This window comes from Salvelinus fontinalis, chromosome 27 (assembly GCF_029448725.1).
Source record: "Salvelinus fontinalis isolate EN_2023a chromosome 27, ASM2944872v1, whole genome shotgun sequence".
Classification (NCBI taxonomy): domain Eukaryota; kingdom Metazoa; phylum Chordata; class Actinopteri; order Salmoniformes; family Salmonidae; genus Salvelinus; species Salvelinus fontinalis.
In genome coordinates this window covers 25956090-25976725 of record NC_074691.1, presented here as the reverse complement: position 1 = coordinate 25976725, position 20636 = coordinate 25956090, and the positions used below count along the sequence as shown (strand labels likewise).

The 20636-nt window shown below is 45.9% G+C and overlaps 1 protein-coding gene across 2 annotated transcripts; it reads left to right on the top strand.

Moving 5' to 3' along the window:
* Nucleotides 1-242: 242 nt before the first annotated feature.
* Nucleotides 243-19182, top strand: LOC129825354 (MAX gene-associated protein-like). 2 transcript variants are annotated; one of them, XM_055885389.1, is made up of 24 exons: nt 243-738; nt 2041-3395; nt 3555-4308; nt 4479-4557; nt 4770-4874; nt 5007-5123; nt 6003-6573; nt 6824-7049; nt 7121-7349; nt 7484-7674; nt 7876-8037; nt 9317-9356; nt 9470-9711; nt 9919-10155; nt 10408-10687; nt 10895-11239; nt 11339-12228; nt 12362-12456; nt 12560-12605; nt 14827-15009; nt 15210-15321; nt 15472-15615; nt 16288-16425; nt 16667-19182. In XM_055885389.1, the coding sequence occupies exons 2-24, from the start codon at nt 2128-2130 to the stop codon at nt 18235-18237; spliced, it is 8025 nt and encodes a 2674-aa protein (XP_055741364.1). In that variant the 5' UTR covers nt 243-738; nt 2041-2127; the 3' UTR covers nt 18238-19182. The 2 variants fall into 2 exon arrangements, with proteins under 2 accessions (XP_055741364.1, XP_055741365.1); XM_055885390.1 differs by lacking the exon at nt 243-738 and adding an exon at nt 754-1096.
* The last annotated feature ends 1454 nt before the right edge of the window (nt 19183-20636 follow it).

The following is a 20636-nucleotide window of genomic DNA, read 5'->3' as shown; positions in this document are numbered from 1 at the left end:
AAACACTTTGACATGGGAAAATAATAGCATAGGCTGTCTATTGGCTCCTGTCCCATATGGTAAATATGTTTATATGTATTATTCAGTGTATTGATGGCATAGCCTGTTATAACCACAGCCCATGGGCCTATCAAGTTGAGGGTAGACTATAGCGTACTAGTGAAAATATAACTTGTAACTTAGCTGTTGACAGACAGACAGACCATCATCAGACAGACAGATCAAGACAGAGATCATAAGTCAGACAGGCAGACCAAATATCAGGCAGACGTCCAACCATCAGACAGACAGGCAGATATACACACACACACAAATAGGCTACAGCAGGAATACAGGCTAAAATTGCCATTTCCCCCAATGGAGGTGTTCAAAACAGAGCAGATAGGCTAAACGTTTTTTTCCGCGTTATCAGCTGTACTGAAGATTGAATCGTATTTTCTGCTTTTTTTGTGGCGGCTGCACCGAAGAAATAACTGCCCGCTAAACCTCTGGAGGGAGCCTGCGCAACACACACGGACCGAACCTGAGTGTGTGTGCCGCCATGGTGACTTACGTCACACCCCGAGCACGGATGTGTGTGTTTTGAGTGTGTGTGTGTGTGTGTGTCTCCGTGGAGTGAGAATGTGTAGATAGATGTTCGAAAGGAGTGAGAGATAGTCTGGAAGTGGACGGACATGCACAAGATCCGAAGAGTCACAACAGACAGTTCGCTATCCGATTCCTGCACGATTCACAAAGGTAGAGTCAATTTGTGTATTTGTTATTTATTGCACAGACTTTTCGCCGGAGTTGTTCGAGGCCACGAATTGGACTCGAGGTGGCAGAGATCCTCGGGATGGACTCCCGCTTTTCCTCGCGCTGGCGTGGGAAATCACGCGCCATTGAGGGTTGATGTTGTGCATGCGCCTTGGTAGCCTGTGTGCATGGTCGATGCTATGCTACATTGCGTGGCTTCGGCGGCCTCCATTTGCGAATTTATGTGCACGCTCGAAGATTATTTCGAGGCCTTTTGTTTCGACGACGGCACGCAACAGTTGGAGTTTGCACTGTTATTATTGCTCTCCAAACAGCGCAACACGCCATACGGTGGTGGAAGGTAGGCGTCAGTGAATGTCCAACTTTTTAACTTGCTGGCTAAATATCTGGAGGCCTACAACAAGGCTTGGGGAGGAGAGGACGAGGGGTGTTGTCAAGCAACTTTTATACTCGACACTGGCATGTGTTTTTGAAGAAATACACGATTTAAAGCTCATGGAAAATAATACTGGTTTGATTGTTGAGATGGAAATATTATTTGGAATAACCATATTTAACAAATAATAACGGTAACACCTCCAATAAACACTTCTATAGGCTACATGAAAGGAAGTCGTGATATTTGTATTGTTTCTGAACTTAAATTGACAAGGACATTCCAGTTAATGTCATAATTGCATTTTAACCTGCACAGGGAAATCTTGTTGTAACGTTAGCCTAAACGTTTAGCTAGGCTAATTTAACCTAATCAGTTTAGATAACGTTTTTTAATATAGGCCTAGCATCTATGTAACTTAAGCTAGTAACTAGGCTAATCAATTTTGTTCCATAGGACCCAACTCAAGACTGTGTTATCCATCTGAACTAAAGCCTATGGCAACTTACCATTGAAGAGAGCCTAGTGAGCTGACCAACCTCATCTGCTACACTTGAATGACACATTGCATGAATACAATGCCATTGTTCAAGAAAATTCCAAAAACAAGCTGATAAACAGAAAATGTATGTAATGTGTGGTCTCGGATAAAGTCCAAGCTTTAGGAATCGGCCTACTGCTTTTGGGTGACACTAAACTTCACATGAAAGGTCACACATCTGAAAACAATGTATTTTGATAAATTCAAATCTTATTTCATCTCCATGTTTTTCTTACAATTTCCCAACATATATATTATGCTGTAATAATTGATTTAGACACGTCCTTACATGTTGTTAGTTGGTTCACTATCTGGCCATTGACATGAGACATTTTTCTAACGTAACATTATTTTTTCATTATTCCAGGATGTCGACTGAAAATAACTTAAGGTGCTTTTTATAAAACTGTTTAAGTGAAGAAGAATAGTATACACCGTTTACTCTGTCCCATCTATGGAGGACCCTACTGTAATGGAGGAGAGTGTAGAGGACTCGGCCATTACTACCTCTGTCACCACATCAATCCCATTTGACAGCGTCACCATGGAGCCAGGCCTGGCCAACGAGGATGGGGTGGAGGTGCAAGCTGTAGCCATGACAGACAAGGATGCAAGCTTAACCAGCATAGCCATGACTTCATCCACTGACACCATAACAAACACTGAAGTCAACCTAGCTATGGCATCATCCATACACAGTGACGTGAACTTAGCAATAACATTATCCACTGATGCCATGGAGTGGAACCAAGCGAGTGGAACCATAGCCGTACCCATAGATAGTGGGATAAACTCTGATGCTAAGCCAGCTAACCCACCCATAGCATCAGCATCTTTATCAGCAGCTGCCACCGTAACAAACACTGGTGCCAACCCAGCCCTCCCCTCACCATTTTCATCATCTGCTGCCAGTGGCCCAGCCCCCGGAGGCCTGCAGCCCGAGGAGGGAGGCCTCTCAGCGATAAGCTCATGTGGTAGTGTGGGGGTCACTCTGGAGAACAGCAATGTCTGGAGGGAGTTCCACTGCTGTGGAACCGAGATGATCCTCACCAAACAGGGCCGGCGCATGTTTCCCTACTGCCGCTACCGCCTGACGGGTTTGGAACCAACACGTCGTTACTGCCTGGTCCTGTCAATCACCCCCGTCGACACGTACCGCCATCGCTGGAACCTGAAGGAGTGGGAACCCAGTGGTCCTGGAGAACCACACACCCAGGCCTCATGCCGACTCTTTCCCCACCAGGACTCATCAGCCCTGGGGAAGGTCTGGATGGCCAGCCTGGTCTCCTTCTATAAACTCAAACTGACTAACCACTGCCTGGACCAGGAGGGACATGTGTTGCTGCACTCCATGCACCGCTACAGGCCCAGTTTACACGTTATCCCCGTCGCAGATGGAGACGACCTTGGCTTTGACCCTAAGCTGCTTGACCTCCAGCTCCTCGGCCCGGAGGTCATGACCTTCACGTTCCCGCAGACCGAGTTCTATGCAGTGACGTCGTACCAGAACACCAGGATCACCCAGCTGAAGATAGATTATAACCCCTTTGCTAAGGGCTTCCGGGAGGACAGCGGCAGCCCGCGCCTCGCAAAGCCCAGGCCAGAGCACCCTCATGCGGGGAAGGGAGATATCCGCTCCCCTAGTCGTAGCTCTGTTAGGTCCAATGGTGGTGAGGGGACTGAGCATATTGGGACTGTAAACGATGTTGTGGCTGATATCAGGTGAGTGAAGCTTTCTGTTATCGTGTTGTACTATAATTCCAGTGTTTTCCTTACAATTCACTGAATGTTAGTGTTTTACTGTTGCTCTTCCGTTTTCCATTCGTTCTTGATACACCGCTAATATATTTTTGTTCATCTGCACCCCCTATTGTCTTGTAGCATGAAGAAACGTTCTCTCCCTACAACTCACCCTGTGGGGGCTGAAGTCTCAGGGAAGTTGAGGAAAGTAGCTCCTGGTACAGCAGATTCAGATGCCAATCAGACTAATGTGTCTGCCAGTGAAGAGGGGATAGATCTGGACTACAGTGACAGTGACCATGTCTTCCACAGGCAGTACCTCCGAGCCCAGCTAGCCCTGCCCTCAGGAGCCTCCAGGTCAGAGAACAGCCCGGGGGCTGGGGGGGAGAGACTGGGTGCTGGGATGGACCCCTCCATACAGGCCAGCCTGACTGCTATCCCTCAGAATACTTCACAGTCTACTGTGTTACACACCAACAGCTGTTCAAAACCTTTAAAACCTTCCACTGTAGAACCAATGGAGTCTGAGGTTCCGCCTTCACAGAAGGTTCCGCTTCTAGAACCAACCATGACCGCACCCATTTCGCTTACAGAAACTCAAGAGGACAAGGCTGCGAGCTTAACCCCTAAAACATCCAAACCTCAAAAGATTGCACCGAAGCCTTCTCCTACCCCCTCACCTCTGACCCCCACCGCGTCCCCCTTTGCCGTCCCTAAGCCATGGAAGAAGGGGCGTAAACCGGGGGGCAATCGGTGGGGCAGTGTCGGAAAAGTCTCTAAGGGTACTAAGGCGGCGACAGCGGCTGTCACTGCAACTAGCAGCCCGATACCTGTTGCTATGCAACCAGAACTGGATGACGTGGAGGGTCTACTTTTTGTGTCCTTCACTTCCAAGGTAAAACACGACACTTGTGTGCGGTCAGAGTTATGGGAAATAGGAATTTCAGACATCCGGAAATGTTAATTTAGAAACCCCAGAGTCGGAAATATAGGAGGGAAACTTTGTTTCACTTTGCTGAAGGTGCAGACAGTATTGACACGGTCATCTCTTCCTCTGTGTCACAGGAAGCTCTTGGTGTCCATGTGGAGGACATGCCATCCAATAACACATCACCAGTCACTCAGGAACAGCCAGAGAAAACTGGTAAGTGGGAGCGAAGAAGTTCTATTCTACTGGGGCTTGTCAATTACAGTGTACTTGGCAACAAGACCTGCTGGAGACACAAAATAGAACATCAACACCCACTACTGTTTTCACTGATTGGCATTCACAATACAGCATGCATTTCTGAAAGTCTCCAATAATGATGACACACCGGTCTATTCTATTATTTTCTAACCTGTGTGTGTGTGCAGTACTGGAGAGTGTTGAGGAGAAGATTGCAGGTCTGCAGACTATCTTACTGCAAGACCTGAACACACTCAAATACAGACAGGTCATCCACCCTGTCCTACAGGAGGGTGAGTGGACAACACACACTCACGCATGCACTCTGTATTTCTCTCTCTTCCTCCCTCTCCATCTAAGATAGTTAGATATTTCACAGTAATGTTCACCATTGATAATGTGTGTGTTATTCCCCTTACCTATAGTTGGGCTGAAGTTGAGTTCCCTGGACCCAGGACTGGCCATCGATCTACAGTATCTGGGGGTGCGTCTACCGCTGTCTCCGCCTGTGTTCACTGGGCTGGGCAGCGCTACCTCCACTGGTGAGTCACACTTAAGTGATGGGTAATTTACTAGCGATGTAGGCCTCATACAGGAGCAATAAGACCTGCAAAACGGCAGTGAGATACTGGTTGTTTCTAAAAATGGTTGAAACTCATATCTTAAAGCTCTCCAGTGATCATTATATGGGACACCAACACAAAACGTATTATTTATTTTTACTGAGTTATTACTGGTTTTTGAGTAGAGCCATAGGTAGAGGCTGTAGGGATGATGTCGTGGCGGCCATAGGGATGATGTCGTGGCGGCCGTAGGGATGATGTCGTGGCGGCCGTAGGGATGATGTCGTGGCGGCCGTAGGGATGATTTCGTGGCCGCCGTAGGGATGATGTCGTGGTTGCCAACAAGGGGACGTATTAATAGACATGTTATTATTTCCTGATTGAGAAATGTGACTGCCTAGCCTAGTAGTAAATGAATTACACTTGAAAGATGATAGCGCTTTTTCAATTGCATGGCTCAGCTAGTTTAATACATCAGTCACTGACCACTTCATAGCCAGTTTACTGTCATCATCCACATTGAACCCCCTCGTCAGTCAGGCAGATAATAAGGCAAGGCAATTATGGGATTTACATCAACTTAAACACTCAGAATTAGCCCTAGTAATATGACTCCCACCACTGTGGTAGAATGGGGGAGTGTTAATGGGTGAGGTTATTATTTGGTCTGATGATAACCCACAAGCCCCAATCCTGTCAGTATTTGCAGATCTGAAGGGACTGGATAAGTGCAATATGATGATGGCTCTACTTAGTCTCCAAACACCAGAGAGGTAGAGGCTAGGTGAAGGGTCTAGAGGTTGATTTTGAATTGGGACCGTATCTCTTCTCTAACGGTCTTGTCTCTTCGCTGTGCAGATGGAAGCAGGTCCTTTGTCTCCAGGACGGGGAAGACCAGTGACCTGACCAAGATCAAGGGCTGGAGGGACAAGTTCATCAGGACCAAAGAGACCTCTAAGAACCACAACCCCAACCGCTCGGCCTTCTGCAGCGAAATGCTCGACCAATACCTGGAGAGCGAGGCCCAGCGAATCAGCGACCGCGCTGCTGCCTTCTCCCACAAACCGCTGGGCTCCGTGGCCTATCAGCTGCCTGTGACCAGCACCAGCTACGTGCGGACCCTCGACAGCGTTCTGAAGACACGTGCCCCCCCGCCCCCCGCCTTCTGTAGACCCTGCCCCCTCTCTCGGAAACCCCTCCTCTACGCAGCTCTAAAGAAACCCCCTCCACCCATCAACAGGACCCCTCCTAAAGCAGCCAAACACAAACCCACACCAGCACAGGGCAAACAGCACCATATGACACCAGCCCAGGGCAAAGCCAGATCTTCCTCTGTGCTACGGCCCATCCAGGTCACCAACAGTAACAAAACTACTGCTGCTAAAGCTACAGCTGGGGTTAAAGTCACCAGCCCTCCTACTGCGCAACGGTAAGGAAATGTCACTAAAGACATGCTATACCCATGCCAAATCATATCGTTTACACATCTATATTTGTTGTTGTCCCAAAGCAATATGAAATTGGTCTGAAATGCCAGTAATGTCAATTGTTTTCATAGTTTGGATGTTATGTAGATATTTGGGATTGATCCTGTCTAATGTAAGCCTACAACAAGTTTCCTTTTTTACCCTAAAATGGACAATAAAGCCTTTCATTAAACATTTTCCTCGTACCTCCAGGTCTCCTCCAGGTCAGGGGGCCGTGAGAAGGGACTCCAGCCCAGGGAGAGGCCTCTCCAGCGGGTTGACTGGCCTCTCTAAGAAACAGCTCAGACTGGTTGGTCTCTCTAAGATCCAGCTAAGAATGATGGAGATGGAAGATGCCACCTTCTACCAAGGACACGATAGAACACACATCACTACTGAGAGAGTGGAGAGAGCCCTGATGGCACTGCTCACTGCGCAGGTAGGACTTAGTTTATAGACACGCACACACATTTTCTGATGGTCTCTCTCCTCATTGTCATTGCCCTCCAGGGTCTCCCTAAGAGCCGTGCCCCCCAGGCCAGTCCAGTGGACAGTCCAGAGTGTGGTTCTGAGTTCTGCAGGCTGGGGTGTGTGTGTTCCAGCTTGGCCCGGGTGTCCAGGGGTCCGCTCCACTGTTACAGACCTGACTGTATGCTGGGCTGCTCCTGCTTTAAACGCAGGATCACCAAACAGACCACAGCAGCAGAGAACGGCCAGCACCAGACACTGCCTGTTTACAGTAAGTTCATACCCAGGGTGCAATTGGGGACTTGTGAGAGTTGTATTATATTCTCTATTGACCAAATGAATAACACATTGCACCAACTTGAACAAGCTAATGAAAGTGTCTTCTCCTCTCCTCTCCCTGCCCAGCTGTGTCTAACGTGGAGCATGAGGTCCAGCCCAATCGAGGGGTCTGTGTCTCTACCCTGTGGGACTGCGCATCAGGGGTGGACCCCGAACCCCTCTTCAGCCCCAAACCTGCCCCCAACATACCCATCAAGCCTTTAACCAGAATCTACAACCCTGGTCCCAAGCGCTACGTACCTCGTCTCACCCCCGAGGTAAATTCCTCTGTCATAGTATACTGTGGGCCCTGGTAGTGCACTATGCAGGGAATGGGGGAACATTTTAGACACATCATATAGTGTCAAACTACCACCCTAAATTACTCAACTGTAGTGATATGATGGAAACCTTGATTTGACAAAAGTTGTATATGAAAAAGTTATGAAGGAATGTGTGTGTGTGTGCGCAATCTGCAGCTGCGAGAGGAGGACAAGGACCCAGTCTACAAGTACTTTGAGAGTATGATGACGTGCGCCAGAGTCAGAGAGTTTAACAGTCAACCGCCGCCCCAGGTGCTGCCGCCACAGGTCCACCTCTTTAAGGACAATAATAGTTCCATCATCCCCAGCAGCAGAAAGGTGAGGCACAGGACACACACACACTAAATATTTATTGTCGGAGTAGATGCATTAAGGAGTGCGATCGACTGGTCTATCTTCAAGGCTTTCCTAGTCAGTCATCGAACATTTCTGTGGAAAAGCCCATGATAAAGTCTTGTGCTCCCATAATTTGTTTTCCTGTCTTGCGCTGCTGGCCGTAGGTGGACTTGATTCAGAAGCCCTGCACGCTGTGTAGGCAAAGTGTTCCCATTGTGAACCATTTTAATTTGCCTGAAGGCACAAACTCAGCCTACCCGGCGGTCCAGGAGCGCTGTGACTAAATCAATTGTGCCTACTGTGCTGGCCAATCAGATGGCTCAAATCATTACGCCGACAGCTTCCATGACCCCACACCGAAGTTTGATACTAGCCTACGTGAGATTTCAGAACTTTTTAAAACCATGACCAGAGAGAGATTGTCAAAGAATACAGCAAACAGCCGCTGTTTTTATGAGTGACTTCATGTTTTTATTCAGCACTGTCAACGCTGTTTTGATTCAACACTATTGTGAAACATAAAACACGCTTCTCCCTACTTCTACTCGCTCTGCAGCGTATCGATAGGCCTGCGTTTTTATTATTAGCAGCTCGTCGTGTCTATTTAAATATCGAGGAATATTTCACTTTCTCTGGTCATAAGAACAACATGAATTTGTGCATGAGGCAGATGCAGTGAGACTCGATCATCAGGTGGAAGACGGTGTCCCCTCTCTGGTCAGTCTCACTGGAGGAAAGAGGAGAGCAGGGACCGTGAGAGGCAGACCCTCTGCTGCTCTCTCTACCTCCACCGAGACTGACCATCAGGTACCATCAGTCCAGTAAAATAAAAAAGCTTGTTTAAATTTATGCTCCGCTGTGCCTCACCAACTGATCTATTTTGTTATCAAAGCTTGAGTTTTGAAATATAATATGGTTTGAGAAGAACAATATTGGCAGGCCAGGCATATAGCCAATATGCTGTGATAATGTATTAGGCCTACTGCACAAACCTCATTCCTACCTAAGTGTTTTATTAGGTTAATGTTGCATAGGCTTACATTTTTTAAAGTCATGTATTAAATCAATTCTGAGCGGTAGATCTCGGCTTGCTTTTTGACTGCGAAAATGATCTTGATTCAGAAAAGGTTGGCGATCACTGATTTAGGAAGTTAATCTAGTCACTAGGGGCAGACAAACATTTTGCTATGGAAGAGGAGTAACCAAGCTAGTCTGAGTCCCTCTCAGTTAATGTCATTTATAAATGTTCTTGTCTTTGCAGAAAATTATCGCTGCCATCCTCTCACCTCCAAATAAACCAGGTAAGATGGAACACAGAATCACTGCTCACCACAGTTCTTAAGAGGCCGTTCAAGATGTTGTGTTTTAATCTGTTTACCCCGAAACCCTTAACCTGTGACCTTTCCCCCTGTAGTAGTACGAGTGAAAAGTCCCTCCACCCAGGCCAAGAAGCCTAAAGTTCCTGAGCCCACTAGGCAGCTGGAGATCCAGTCAGAGTGTAACTGGGACCAGCACCGGAAACTGGTCCTGGGGGTTCTGTGTCGACGTATGACCCAGAACCGTCTGTCCGAACCCTTCAACATTGGCCCCTACCACGTCCGCCTCCTCTCAAACACACACAAACGCAAGGCTGAGAGCACCATCATCATATTCAAGGTAGGGGGGATAATAACCATTTAGAATGAAGCAGTAAACATGCCATTTCCGTTCCTGTCTTAAAGAAGCAGTTATTTAGACCAACTCAGGCTGTCATACATAATGTTCAGAAATGCTCCATGTTTCAGATTTAAAATGCATAACTTGATCAGTGACAAATGAATGCTCATTAGTGTGATTTATTATCATCCACTTCCTTACTTCAAGGTCTGCATCAGCAAGGCTGAAGACGGTGATACCGATGATAGTGATGAATCTGATAGTGAAGTCACAGACCACAGTAGTGACGACAGTGATGAAGACGAGGAGGAAGAGGGCATCCCTAAGCCTGAGGAGCCGGAGATGCAGGTTGGAGTGACTCCCTTCCTGACAGGAGTAGTGCCAGCAGGCAGACTGAAAGCCAGGAAGAAACAACCAACCTGCCCTGCTGTAGGACTAATCCAGGTGGGTTTATTAGGTTCACTTTACCTCCATTTTGGACATTTTTAAAATCAATTTTTGAAAAGAGACCTAGCCATAAAGTGTAGTTTGTAGTGGTTTGTTTTTATTGAGGAGCTCTGAGTTATTTCTAATTTAACAATTGTACCTAGACTTTGTGAAAAGCTCTATCCTCCACAGGGAAGCTGTTCTTTATGTTCATCTGTTCTGCCTATATTATCTCCATTCTTATGCTTCTTTCTTTTTCTTCCTCCCCAGGTGAACGGTAAATCCTACTCCCAGGCCAGACTGCTGCTGGGGCAGATGGGAGCTCTGCACCCGGCCAATCGGCTAGCTGCGTTCGTCACAGGCAGGTTGCGCTCTGTAGCCAAGGCCCCTCAAAAGTCTCTAAACTGCTTCCCCAGGACGAAGAAAACACCTGTGGGTGCTGGGCACTTGAAGACCGCAGCCACTGCTGTTGCTCCTCAAGGCAGTAGTAGTATTATAGCTATGGCTAAGAAAGTAGCTCTGGCCCAGAAAGTATTCCAGACACCAGCAGGTAAGATCCTTTCACTGCTCCTCAATAGAGGCTTGAAGTAGAAGTTATCAACTTAACCTTTACACTTGCACATTTTGTTGTACTGTATTAATTATGATGTAATTAGACAGTAGAGTAACCGAAGCCTGATGGTTCAAGGATGGCGATAGTTCTGTATTCTCTCAGAAAAGGCCTCTCTTTCTTACTGTCCCTGCGGTCTGTTTCCAGGGAAGAACAGGCTTCCTCCGTACAGACCACCATGGTCCCTAGGTGTCACCAAATCTAAAGGCAAAACCTCCACCAGTCAAACCACCACAAACCCTAAAGACCCAGTCGGCTCTCCCCTGCTCCTGGTACCCATGGCCCCTCCTCCTGCCCCAGGCACCTCCCAAGGCTCGCCCCCTGGTGTATCGCCCCCTGGTGTATCGCCCCCTGCTGGAAAGATGCTCCTACAGACAGTCTCCTCCTCCCAGGGCTGTAAAATGTATCGTCAGCCCAACGGACAGTTGATCAAGCTGGTACCTCTGAATCGTATGCGTCACATAAAGGCCAAGAATCAAGACAAGCCAACTCGTGAGTTCATGTACTGATGAATGTACACACGCACACACACATGCACACACGCACAACCACATCCTCAACACCCTCTAATGTCTTGTGTTGTCCCAACAGGTTTTGCTACCAAGCCGTCCACTCCCAAGACATTCCCACCTCCCCCCCCTCTCACCTCCATCCACCCCCCTCCCCACGCTCCCCTCATCAAATTCATCATGGGCCAGTTGGGTGCCATCACCCCAACCCAGACCTCCTCCTCTTCCTCCCCCTTGTCTCTCACTGTCTCCTCCTCCCTGAAGACCCCCAGCTTCCTGGGCCAGACTGGGACCTACTCCTTCAGGATCTGTCCTCCGACTGCAGGGGACCAGGGCTCTAGGGGTCCAGGCCAGGGCACCGTGGGAGGCCCAGCTGGAGTGTCCCTGCCTGGGGGCTTCACCCTCATCCAGCTCCCTAAGCCTGGAGGTACTGGAGGAGGTGCTCCCCGGCTACCTGAACTAATCAGAACCACAGCCATGGGTTCTGCTGGACCTGGCGAGGTAAAGGCACAGAAGAACCCAAGAGGAACCTCTTCTTCCTCTCCCTTGCCTCTGGCATTGACACCAGTTAAAACCGAAGACCACTCCTACACCCCAGGGTTCAATACCAATACATCTGACTCCAGATCAGCTCTAGCCCAGAAAAAGCAGAGTTTGACTCAGTCAAAGGACCTTAAATCTGACTGTAGATCAGCCAAAGCCAACACCTCTTGTCCCGTGGAGCCCAATGAGCTGACCTGTGATGAGCAGATGCTGTCGGACGAGAGTGATGCAGAGAGAGGGGAGGTGGGGGAGGGCTCGGGACTATGGAGCCCAGAATCATGGAAGAAAGACACTGAGTTCAGTCGGTTTACCACTCTAAGAATGCATGAGAACGGACATCCTGATGTTAAGGTTGAGGACTCTGATTCGGAAAACTCCACGGACGATTCCTCGGATGACTCGGATTCCGACAGTGATGAATATGCCAACGTAAGCGAGCTTAATTTTTGATGGTTTGATTTTTGTAATTTTTGTATTCTGTGTGTAAACATTCACTGCAGTTGCACTTGTTTGAGTTGTAGTGTAGTGTTTTGTAAAGTCAGATTGTTGTCTCTCACCCCAGGAGGACGAGGAGGAACCAGTGGACATCGAGACGGTGGAGGAGAGGAGACAGGGAATCACCATCGCTCAGATGAGGGCCGCTGTCAAACACACACAGTAAGACTGGAGTGTGTTTGTGTAGGCTATTTAGCTGTATGATTTTGCGTGAGACTGTCTCAAGGAAGCTGGGGTTAATAAAATGTATATTTTTTCCTAACAGAAAAACCAGTCAGGATGGGGAAACGGCACCAAAACCAAAAGAAAAGGTAAGACTTCTCCCATCTGTCCATTACAACTGCAGAGTAACATCTTGTTTTGCAGTATTCTTAGGCCCTCTTACGGAGCTGTCTAGTTAAGTTCTTAGCTCTCATGTATTGCAAAAAACATAGTTTTAAAGGGAATGAAAGCACTAGGCTTTAGGAACACCAGCTAACTGGAATTGTAAATTGGCATTGTTGCATCACTTGCAGGATTTTCCAAAAATCGCTGAATCCCAAAACTCTCTGAAAGACCATGAACACTGCGTGCGTTAATGATCTAAATTGACTGGTTTCCAACCATAAATTAAAACATCACAGCGACGGCGGCTGAATGTCTGGGGCGAAAGTTGGTTGGAATTGTCAACAAAGCAGCATGGCAAAAAATATGATGGCAAGTTTTCGAACTACTGATAGTTTCTTTAACATATGTAATACGATCTGTGCATTTTTCAAATCAAATCATATTTTATTGGTCACATACACATGGTTAGCAGATGTTAATGCGAGTGTAGCGAAATGCTTGTGCTTCTAGTTCTGACCATGCAGTAATATCTAACAAGTAATCTAACCTAACAATTTCACAAACTACCTTATACACACAAGTGTAAAAGGAATGAATAAGAATATGTACATATAAATATATGGATGAGTGATATCCGAACGGCATAGGCAAGATGCAGTAGATAGTATAGAGTACAGTATATACATTTTAGATGAGTAATGTAGGGTATGTAAACATTATATAAAGTGGCATTGTTTAATGTGACTAGTGATACATTTATTACATTAAAAAAAATGTATTACGTGGCTAGAGATTTGAGTCAGTACGTTGGCAGCAGCCACTCAATGTTAGTGATGGCTGTTTAGCAGTCTGATGGCCTTGAGATAGAAGCTGTTTTTCAGTCTCTCAGTCCCTGCTTTGATGCACCTGTACTGACCTCGCCTTCTGGATGATAGCGGGGTGAACAGGCAGTGGCTCGGGTGGTTGTTGTCTTTGATGATCTTGTTGGCCTTCCTGTGACATCGGGTGGTGATGCGTTGTGCAGACCTCACTACCCTCACTACCCTCTGGAGAGCCTTACGGTTGTGGGCGGAGCAGTTGCCGTTTAACAGCATAAATATGGGACCATGCTGAAACATGAGGTGATGGTGGTGGATGAATGGCATGACAATGGGCTTCAGGATCTCATCACGGTATCTCTGTGCATTCAAATTGCCCTCGATAAAATGCAAATGTGTTCGTTGTCTGTAGCTTATCCCTGCCCATACCATAATCCCACCGCCACCATGGGGCACTCTGTTCACAACGTTGACACCAGCAAACTGCTCACCCAGACAACGCCATACACTCCTGTCAGCCTGGTATTGTTGAAAAGGGGATTAATTTGTGAAGAACACACTTCTCCAGCGTGCCAGTGGCCATCGAAGGTAAGCATTTGCCCACTGAAGTCCGTTACAAAGCCAAACTACAGGTCAAGACCCTGGTGAGCATCCCTGAGACGGTTTCTGACAGTTTGTGCAGAAATTCTTTGGTTGTGCAAACCCAGTTTCATCAGCTTTCCGGGTGGCTGGTCTCACATGTGACAAAGCCGAATGTGGAGGTCCTGGGCTGGCGTGGTTACAAATTGTCAATATGGTAATTTTATTTTGTACAGTTACATCAAAAAGACAAGACAAGATAGGAGCTAAATCAACTAGCTAGCTACCTTGCTTCGTTTTAGCTGACTGTCTACTTGGCTTGTTGGCAATTCACATACTCATCAATTGGAAAAAATACTCTAAAATGTACAAATTATCGTACACAGTTTCTTACCTTAATATTGTTGTCCTGATCTCAATGACAAAGCTGTCAAAAGTTGTGAGAAACCTTTCAGGTCCAGTGGGGTGAGTCGCCTCCTGGTGGCAACATTCACTTTCAGTCCCATGCTAAAACTCACAATTTGCTCAAGTCTGCCAATGACGCATTGGTGTCAATCGCTACTATGGCAATTCAAGATGGCGCTACCCATAACTCAAATAAACATTGTTCAATATCAAAATCCTAAAAATAGAGGTGTATATGTCAAATGCACATGTTTAATATTAGTGGATGGAATAAATCTCTTTGCTTAGTTTTACTTCCTAAAGTGTTTCCATTCCCCTTTAAGAGGTCTAAGAATACCTTGGAATACCCAATCGAATGCTCAATAACTCTCAACCCTTAACCTTTGACTCCTGTTCCCTGCAGCATCAGAGGGATATGAGAGAGGAGGAGGGGTCAGGGTCTGGTGAGGGAGGGGGTCGTAAGAACCGCACCCTGACCGAGAGGCTACGTCGCGGCGAGCACCAGAAGCTCTTCACCAGACTCAAACAGGTGCTGTTCATGGAAGAATTGGACCCCAAGGTCTCCAAGCTGCACCTCCTCTCACAGGTATGGGACAGTATGTTATGTGGCTGTGTAACCGGCTATTTGTTTTGGTTAATTTTCTCCTGTGCTGTACTGTGGTAGACACAAGAACTATACATTATTTTCATATCCTTTTAATGAATAAACTCAACTTTTTCATTGTTGCATTTTTTGGTATAGATGGTTAATAATAAAAATGATTTTAACATGTATTATTTCATCAGGCTCTGAAGGAGATTCGTACCCTGTCGGTGGACTCTGAGTCTCTGGAGGAGAAAAAGAGGATGCTGACTGAGATCCAGACTGTCTATGTCAAGGAGATCGCATACATGTCTGGTGCGTTTGACTGGAGCTACTTATCACTTATTTAATCACTTTCTTACTTAAACATTACTTAACACTGACTTACTTGAGATGCTTTTATTATGTGATTGCAAGAAGCATATTAATGTGAACTCTGGTGTGTTTTTTTCATTTGTATTGTAGGAAAGCCAGAGGAGCTGATCAAGGCCAAGCTGAAGGAGATCTGGGAGAAGAAACGGACTCTAGCTGCCCAGAGGAGAGCAGCTGTCCCCCCTACCTCTAGCCCCACCTCCTCTACTTCCACCCCTAGTCCCAACACCATGACAGGTAATAATAACCTGCTTCTTTTGTCTGACAACAGGAGGTATAGCACTAAGCTGGATCAATGAAGTAGCCAGCTAACTTAAATAAACATTCAGATACAGCTTTGGATTTGTGACACCTTTTAATAATGATCATTTTACTGTAGTGGGCTAAATCAGGGTCACACAGAGTGTTTCTTAGAAGTCTTAAACAAATCTAATTTGAAACTAAAGTATACACATCACACACATGCTTATGGTCTTAAAACAAAGACACATTTACCATGTCATAGTTTAAATGTATTACATTGTTGAGGTTTCATCCCAATATTACACTTTCTATACATCACAGAATACAAAATATAACAAAACCGTTTGACATAGAAAATCCAGATTTTCTGCACGTTTTTTGAAATGTTGATTAATAATGTTCCACCCATGAGGCCACTAGAGGGCAATTTGGTCATTTGACTGCAAGAAAGGCTATGAGGTATGGCCATGCCTGCCCCCCTAGATAGCTAGTGTCTGCAGGCTTTTGTACCATCCCTACACCTATGCACCTGATTCACCTTTTTCTGTGTCCCAGTGTCCCAAGGGAGTATGGACACTAAGCAGGATCAATGAGTTAGCTAGCTAACTTTGATAAACCATTTAGATACAGCTCTTATTTATAAATATATTTATCTGTATATCCCAGTGTCCCAGGTGTCTCAAGCTAGCTCTCTGGGTCAGGCAGGAGCAGCTAGTGGCTCTGTGAAACCAGTGGCTGCTGTTTTACGCACCAAGAGCGGCAAGATCATACTTCCTGCTTCCATGCTTCGTGCTTCCAAACCAGGTGAGCGCATACAGGAACAGGACACCCATATTTGGTCTCACACTCTTTTTAATTGGTTATGCAAGTTCTATATCTAGATATGAAATATCAACGATGCTGATTTGGAAGAGCGTAATAACTGTTTTGATGTCCACTATATGGGTAAAATGTGCCAAGGGTTATGATCGTTAGACTGGCATTCTGACTAGAATATGTTGTTGTGAGTCTCATTCTAACGGTTGAGTATTTCCTTTATCCACAGCAGGAAGATCAGTCTACACACTGAAAGTTATGAAGAGACCAACAGTCACCTCCCTCTTAACCCCCACCTCCTCAGCAGCCAAGGAGGTTGTGGAGAAGGAGAGAGCTGCCTCTGGCCCAGAAAAGGACCCGGGGAGAGTGTCTGGAGAGGCTGAGCAGCCCTCCGACAGCCCACCAGCAGAGAGGCCAGAACTAGGTAAGGAGGAACCACAGGCCCCTGTCTGTAATGGATCCATGGAAGAAGAAATTTCCACAGAGAAGGATAACAGCTCAACTCCCAAAAAGAAGAAGTCACTAATCAATAAAAACTCAATCAAGAGGCTTTCTGGTATGAAGTGTCCCCTTGTGGAGATCGCTCCCCTAAACAGTGCCATCTGGAGGCCGTTGGAGGAACCGCAGATGGGGGGTGAGAGTGATGCTGGAGGCTGGGGCCTGTCTCTGACCAAGGGAGAGGCAGCCATACTGGTGAAGGCGCTCTCTGAACACCAGGGCATAATAGTGGGGCGGAAGGGCAAGGATAGACCGGTCCAACACAATGGAAAGAAGAGCTCTGTGACACTAAAGGGCAAGGATAGCTCAGAACTACAAAAAGAACAGGATAGCACGGTGTCTCAGAAAGAAGCTGATCGCTTGGTCCCACAAAAAGGAGAGGATAGCTCAGTCACACCAAAGGAAAGTGATAGCTCGATCATTCAGAAGGCAGAGGTTGGCTTGGTGACATCAAAGGAAAAGGATGGTTTGTTGACACAAAAGGGAGAGGGAGGCTCGACAGACAGCTCAGAGGCTCAACTACTAAAGAGAAAACGTGGAAGGCCTCGCTTGGACATAAAAACACCACAAACTGACATCAGAACACCACCAACTGGAGATATCACTACTAACCCTGCTCCGCGGGGTCGGCCCCGTAAAGTATCGCGGATTGGGGTGAATATCCCTGTGGTAATGACCGGTGGCAATGACCAGGCCAACGTGACACAAACCACAGGTAGTGCTAGTAACCCTACCTTAGTCACAAGAATACCCCCAGGTCGAGACACTAACACTGGGGGTGGTGAAATCCTACTAACACCAAGGGAACGTAGCATAAGCCCTACGAGGCGGGGTAGAAAACCTAAAGTATCACAGGTTGGGGTTACTACTAGCCCTGTGGCGACGACTGGGCCTGGGGGTAGCCCAGCCAGAGTGACTCAGGCTGGGGGTAGGCCTGTGAAGAGTGCTGCCGGTAGCCCTGCAACTTGGGGTAGGCCACCCAAGGTGCGGAGAGCTGGAGATGGTTCTAGTCCGGCCAAGGTGACTAGGGATGCGGTTCCTAGCCCTGTAACTCGGGCTGGGTTAAACCCGGCGAGATGGACTCGTGCTGGGGGGGGTATCCCTGTGGTGAAGACTGAGGGCAGCCCAACCCAACCTCCACGAGGAGGGGCTGAGGTTACTAGCCCTGTAGCGACGACTAAAGGAAGCCCAGGTAAAACGCCACAGGCTGTGGCTCGGCCTGGAACACGACATGTGACCCGCGCTGTATCGGTGAAGGGCCTTGTCAGTGGGAAGAGGACAACAAGGTCTGATAAGGCCTAGTGAAACTGAGACTAAGGCTGCATTTCCACACTGTTTCCATTGGTGCATCTCGATACTGTAGTAGTCTAAAATGGCGTCCACAACTTGTTTTCGCTCCTTCCACTCCGATGACGCTGCATTTCAGCCTAGCTCTAACCAGAGGAGCAAGAGAATCATTCTCCTAACAGATGTGCCATTAACTGTCATTTAAAGCTAGAATCCTTAGTTGCTGCATCCATTGAGTCTTGAAGAATATAACTTATAATTAAATGCCTCATGAGCTTAGTTCAACTGTCGTACCTCATCAGAACCCAAAATATAAGCTTGTTTTACTCCAATGTTTGTAAACAAAGTAAATGTAAACAAACCCTGTATAGCCTCAACACGGTTAACATTTTTTATGTCTTGGATGGTTAGTCATTGCATCCATAGCTTTTTCTATAAATTTGAGTGGTTACATTTCACCAGGCCCGTCCCTCAGCTGCTTTTTTTATTTTTACAAAAACAGGCGGGGAATCGCTTTGTTATTGTTTCAATTAAGGATTCAAGCTTTAATTTGTGGAAAGAGGTCCTGAAATCCCATTGAGACCACCGCATGTGCCTGTTCACAAATCCAAATGACCGTGGACAGTTATGCCTGTGTGAGTTAACCCTCTCTTAGCTTTAGCACTCATCTGCCTTCTCTGGAACACAACAAAGTAGACAATAACTTACACCTAAAGGACAGTCCGTTTTCCCAACATCCTAAATCTTTGAGCAAAACATTAAATGAATGTACTGTATGAATGTGTACTGCAGGTTTGACTGCTGTTTGAGCCGTTGTACAGGTACATAGGACGTTAGCCCCATATTGGGGTGAATGTGACACGTCAGGCATTTTTGATGAAGTCTATTATGTTCTGGAAAGTTGATTTCTTGTTATTTAATCATCAAACCACTAATTTTTGAAGATTACGGTATAGAGAAGGTCTGTTTTTTTTCTCTTCAGTATCAGTTTGTTCATGACTTCACTCCCTGTGTCTTTATTAATGTAGGGGTGTGTTGTCTTAGATTTAACCTACAAAATAATGAACATGCATGAACATGACAACAAAACAGATCAATTACTTTCTGGCCCAATTAGACATTATCAATAGGCCCTGAAAATCATTAATTTGAGATGTACAACATTCATGTTTGTTCATGTCAAAAACACTGTAAATGTTCTTTCTATGCCACTGTAAAGACTTTTTGTATTTTAGCTATGGTTGGTGCGTCCAGTCTTTCAAATGCGCTCTTGGTTTCCAGGCCTATGAATTTAAAAAAAAATCTGAATTAGCACTTTAAATCTTCTGTAACTTCTACACTGTCACAACCATGTTGAATATTTTGGTTTGCCTTATGGATTGCTTCCCCATCTGTTTTTCAATGATTCCTATGTCTGATTTTTGAGGAACTTATGCATAACATGTTAAAAAAAACAAAAAAACATTTGTAGTCGAGACATTTGTATTTCAACCTCGTGTGTGACTCAATCTAAGCTATACTGTAATCTATGAAAATAACCTTTGTAAATATGTGTTTTATTTTTTATAAGTCTGTCTTGTTGTATAATGTTCCTCTTTCCTTTTTTTGTAAAGAAATTACCATTTTACTTCAGTCACTCAGATGTGCTGGCAAGATACTGTGGCCTTGAAAATAAATAAACCTGTACATGCGTTTCTTTGCTGTGGCAGTTGTCTTAACCTCCATGAAACCCAACCAATTCACAATGTGATGGTGTAGGATATTATAGAAGAATCATAATTTGACTATTGCAGTTTTGCTATTGGTTCTAATGGCACAATGCTTAAACTGATGTTTTAAACGTCTGTTACACTGGCGAATACGGGTAATGATTGCATTATAGCACAGATTATCCATTCTATTGACCAGATACTCAAGTGGCTCTAACAATGAAAAGTAATGTCTTAAATGGAAATCAGTCGGGAGGAGGCAAGATCAGGTGGGACCATTCTAGCCAATTTTTTTATTTTATTTAACCAGGTAAGCCAGTTGAAAAAAGTTCTAATTTACAACTGCGACCTGGCAAGATAAAGAAAAGCAGTGCGACAAACAACAGTTACACATGGAATAAACAAATGTACAGTCAATAACACAATAGAAAAGTCTATATACAGTGTGTGCAAATGAAGTAAGATTAGGGAGGTAAGGCAATAAATAGGCAGTAGTGGTGAAATAATGACAATTTAGCAAATAAACACTGGAGTGAAGGATGTGCAAGTATAGATACTGGGGTGCAAAGGAGCAAAAAAATAAAAATATGGGGATAAGGTAGTTGGATGGGCGATTTACAGATGGGCTATGTACAGGTGCAATGATCTGTAAGCTGCTCTGATAGCTGATGCTTCAAGTTAGTGAGGGAGATATGAGTCTCCAGC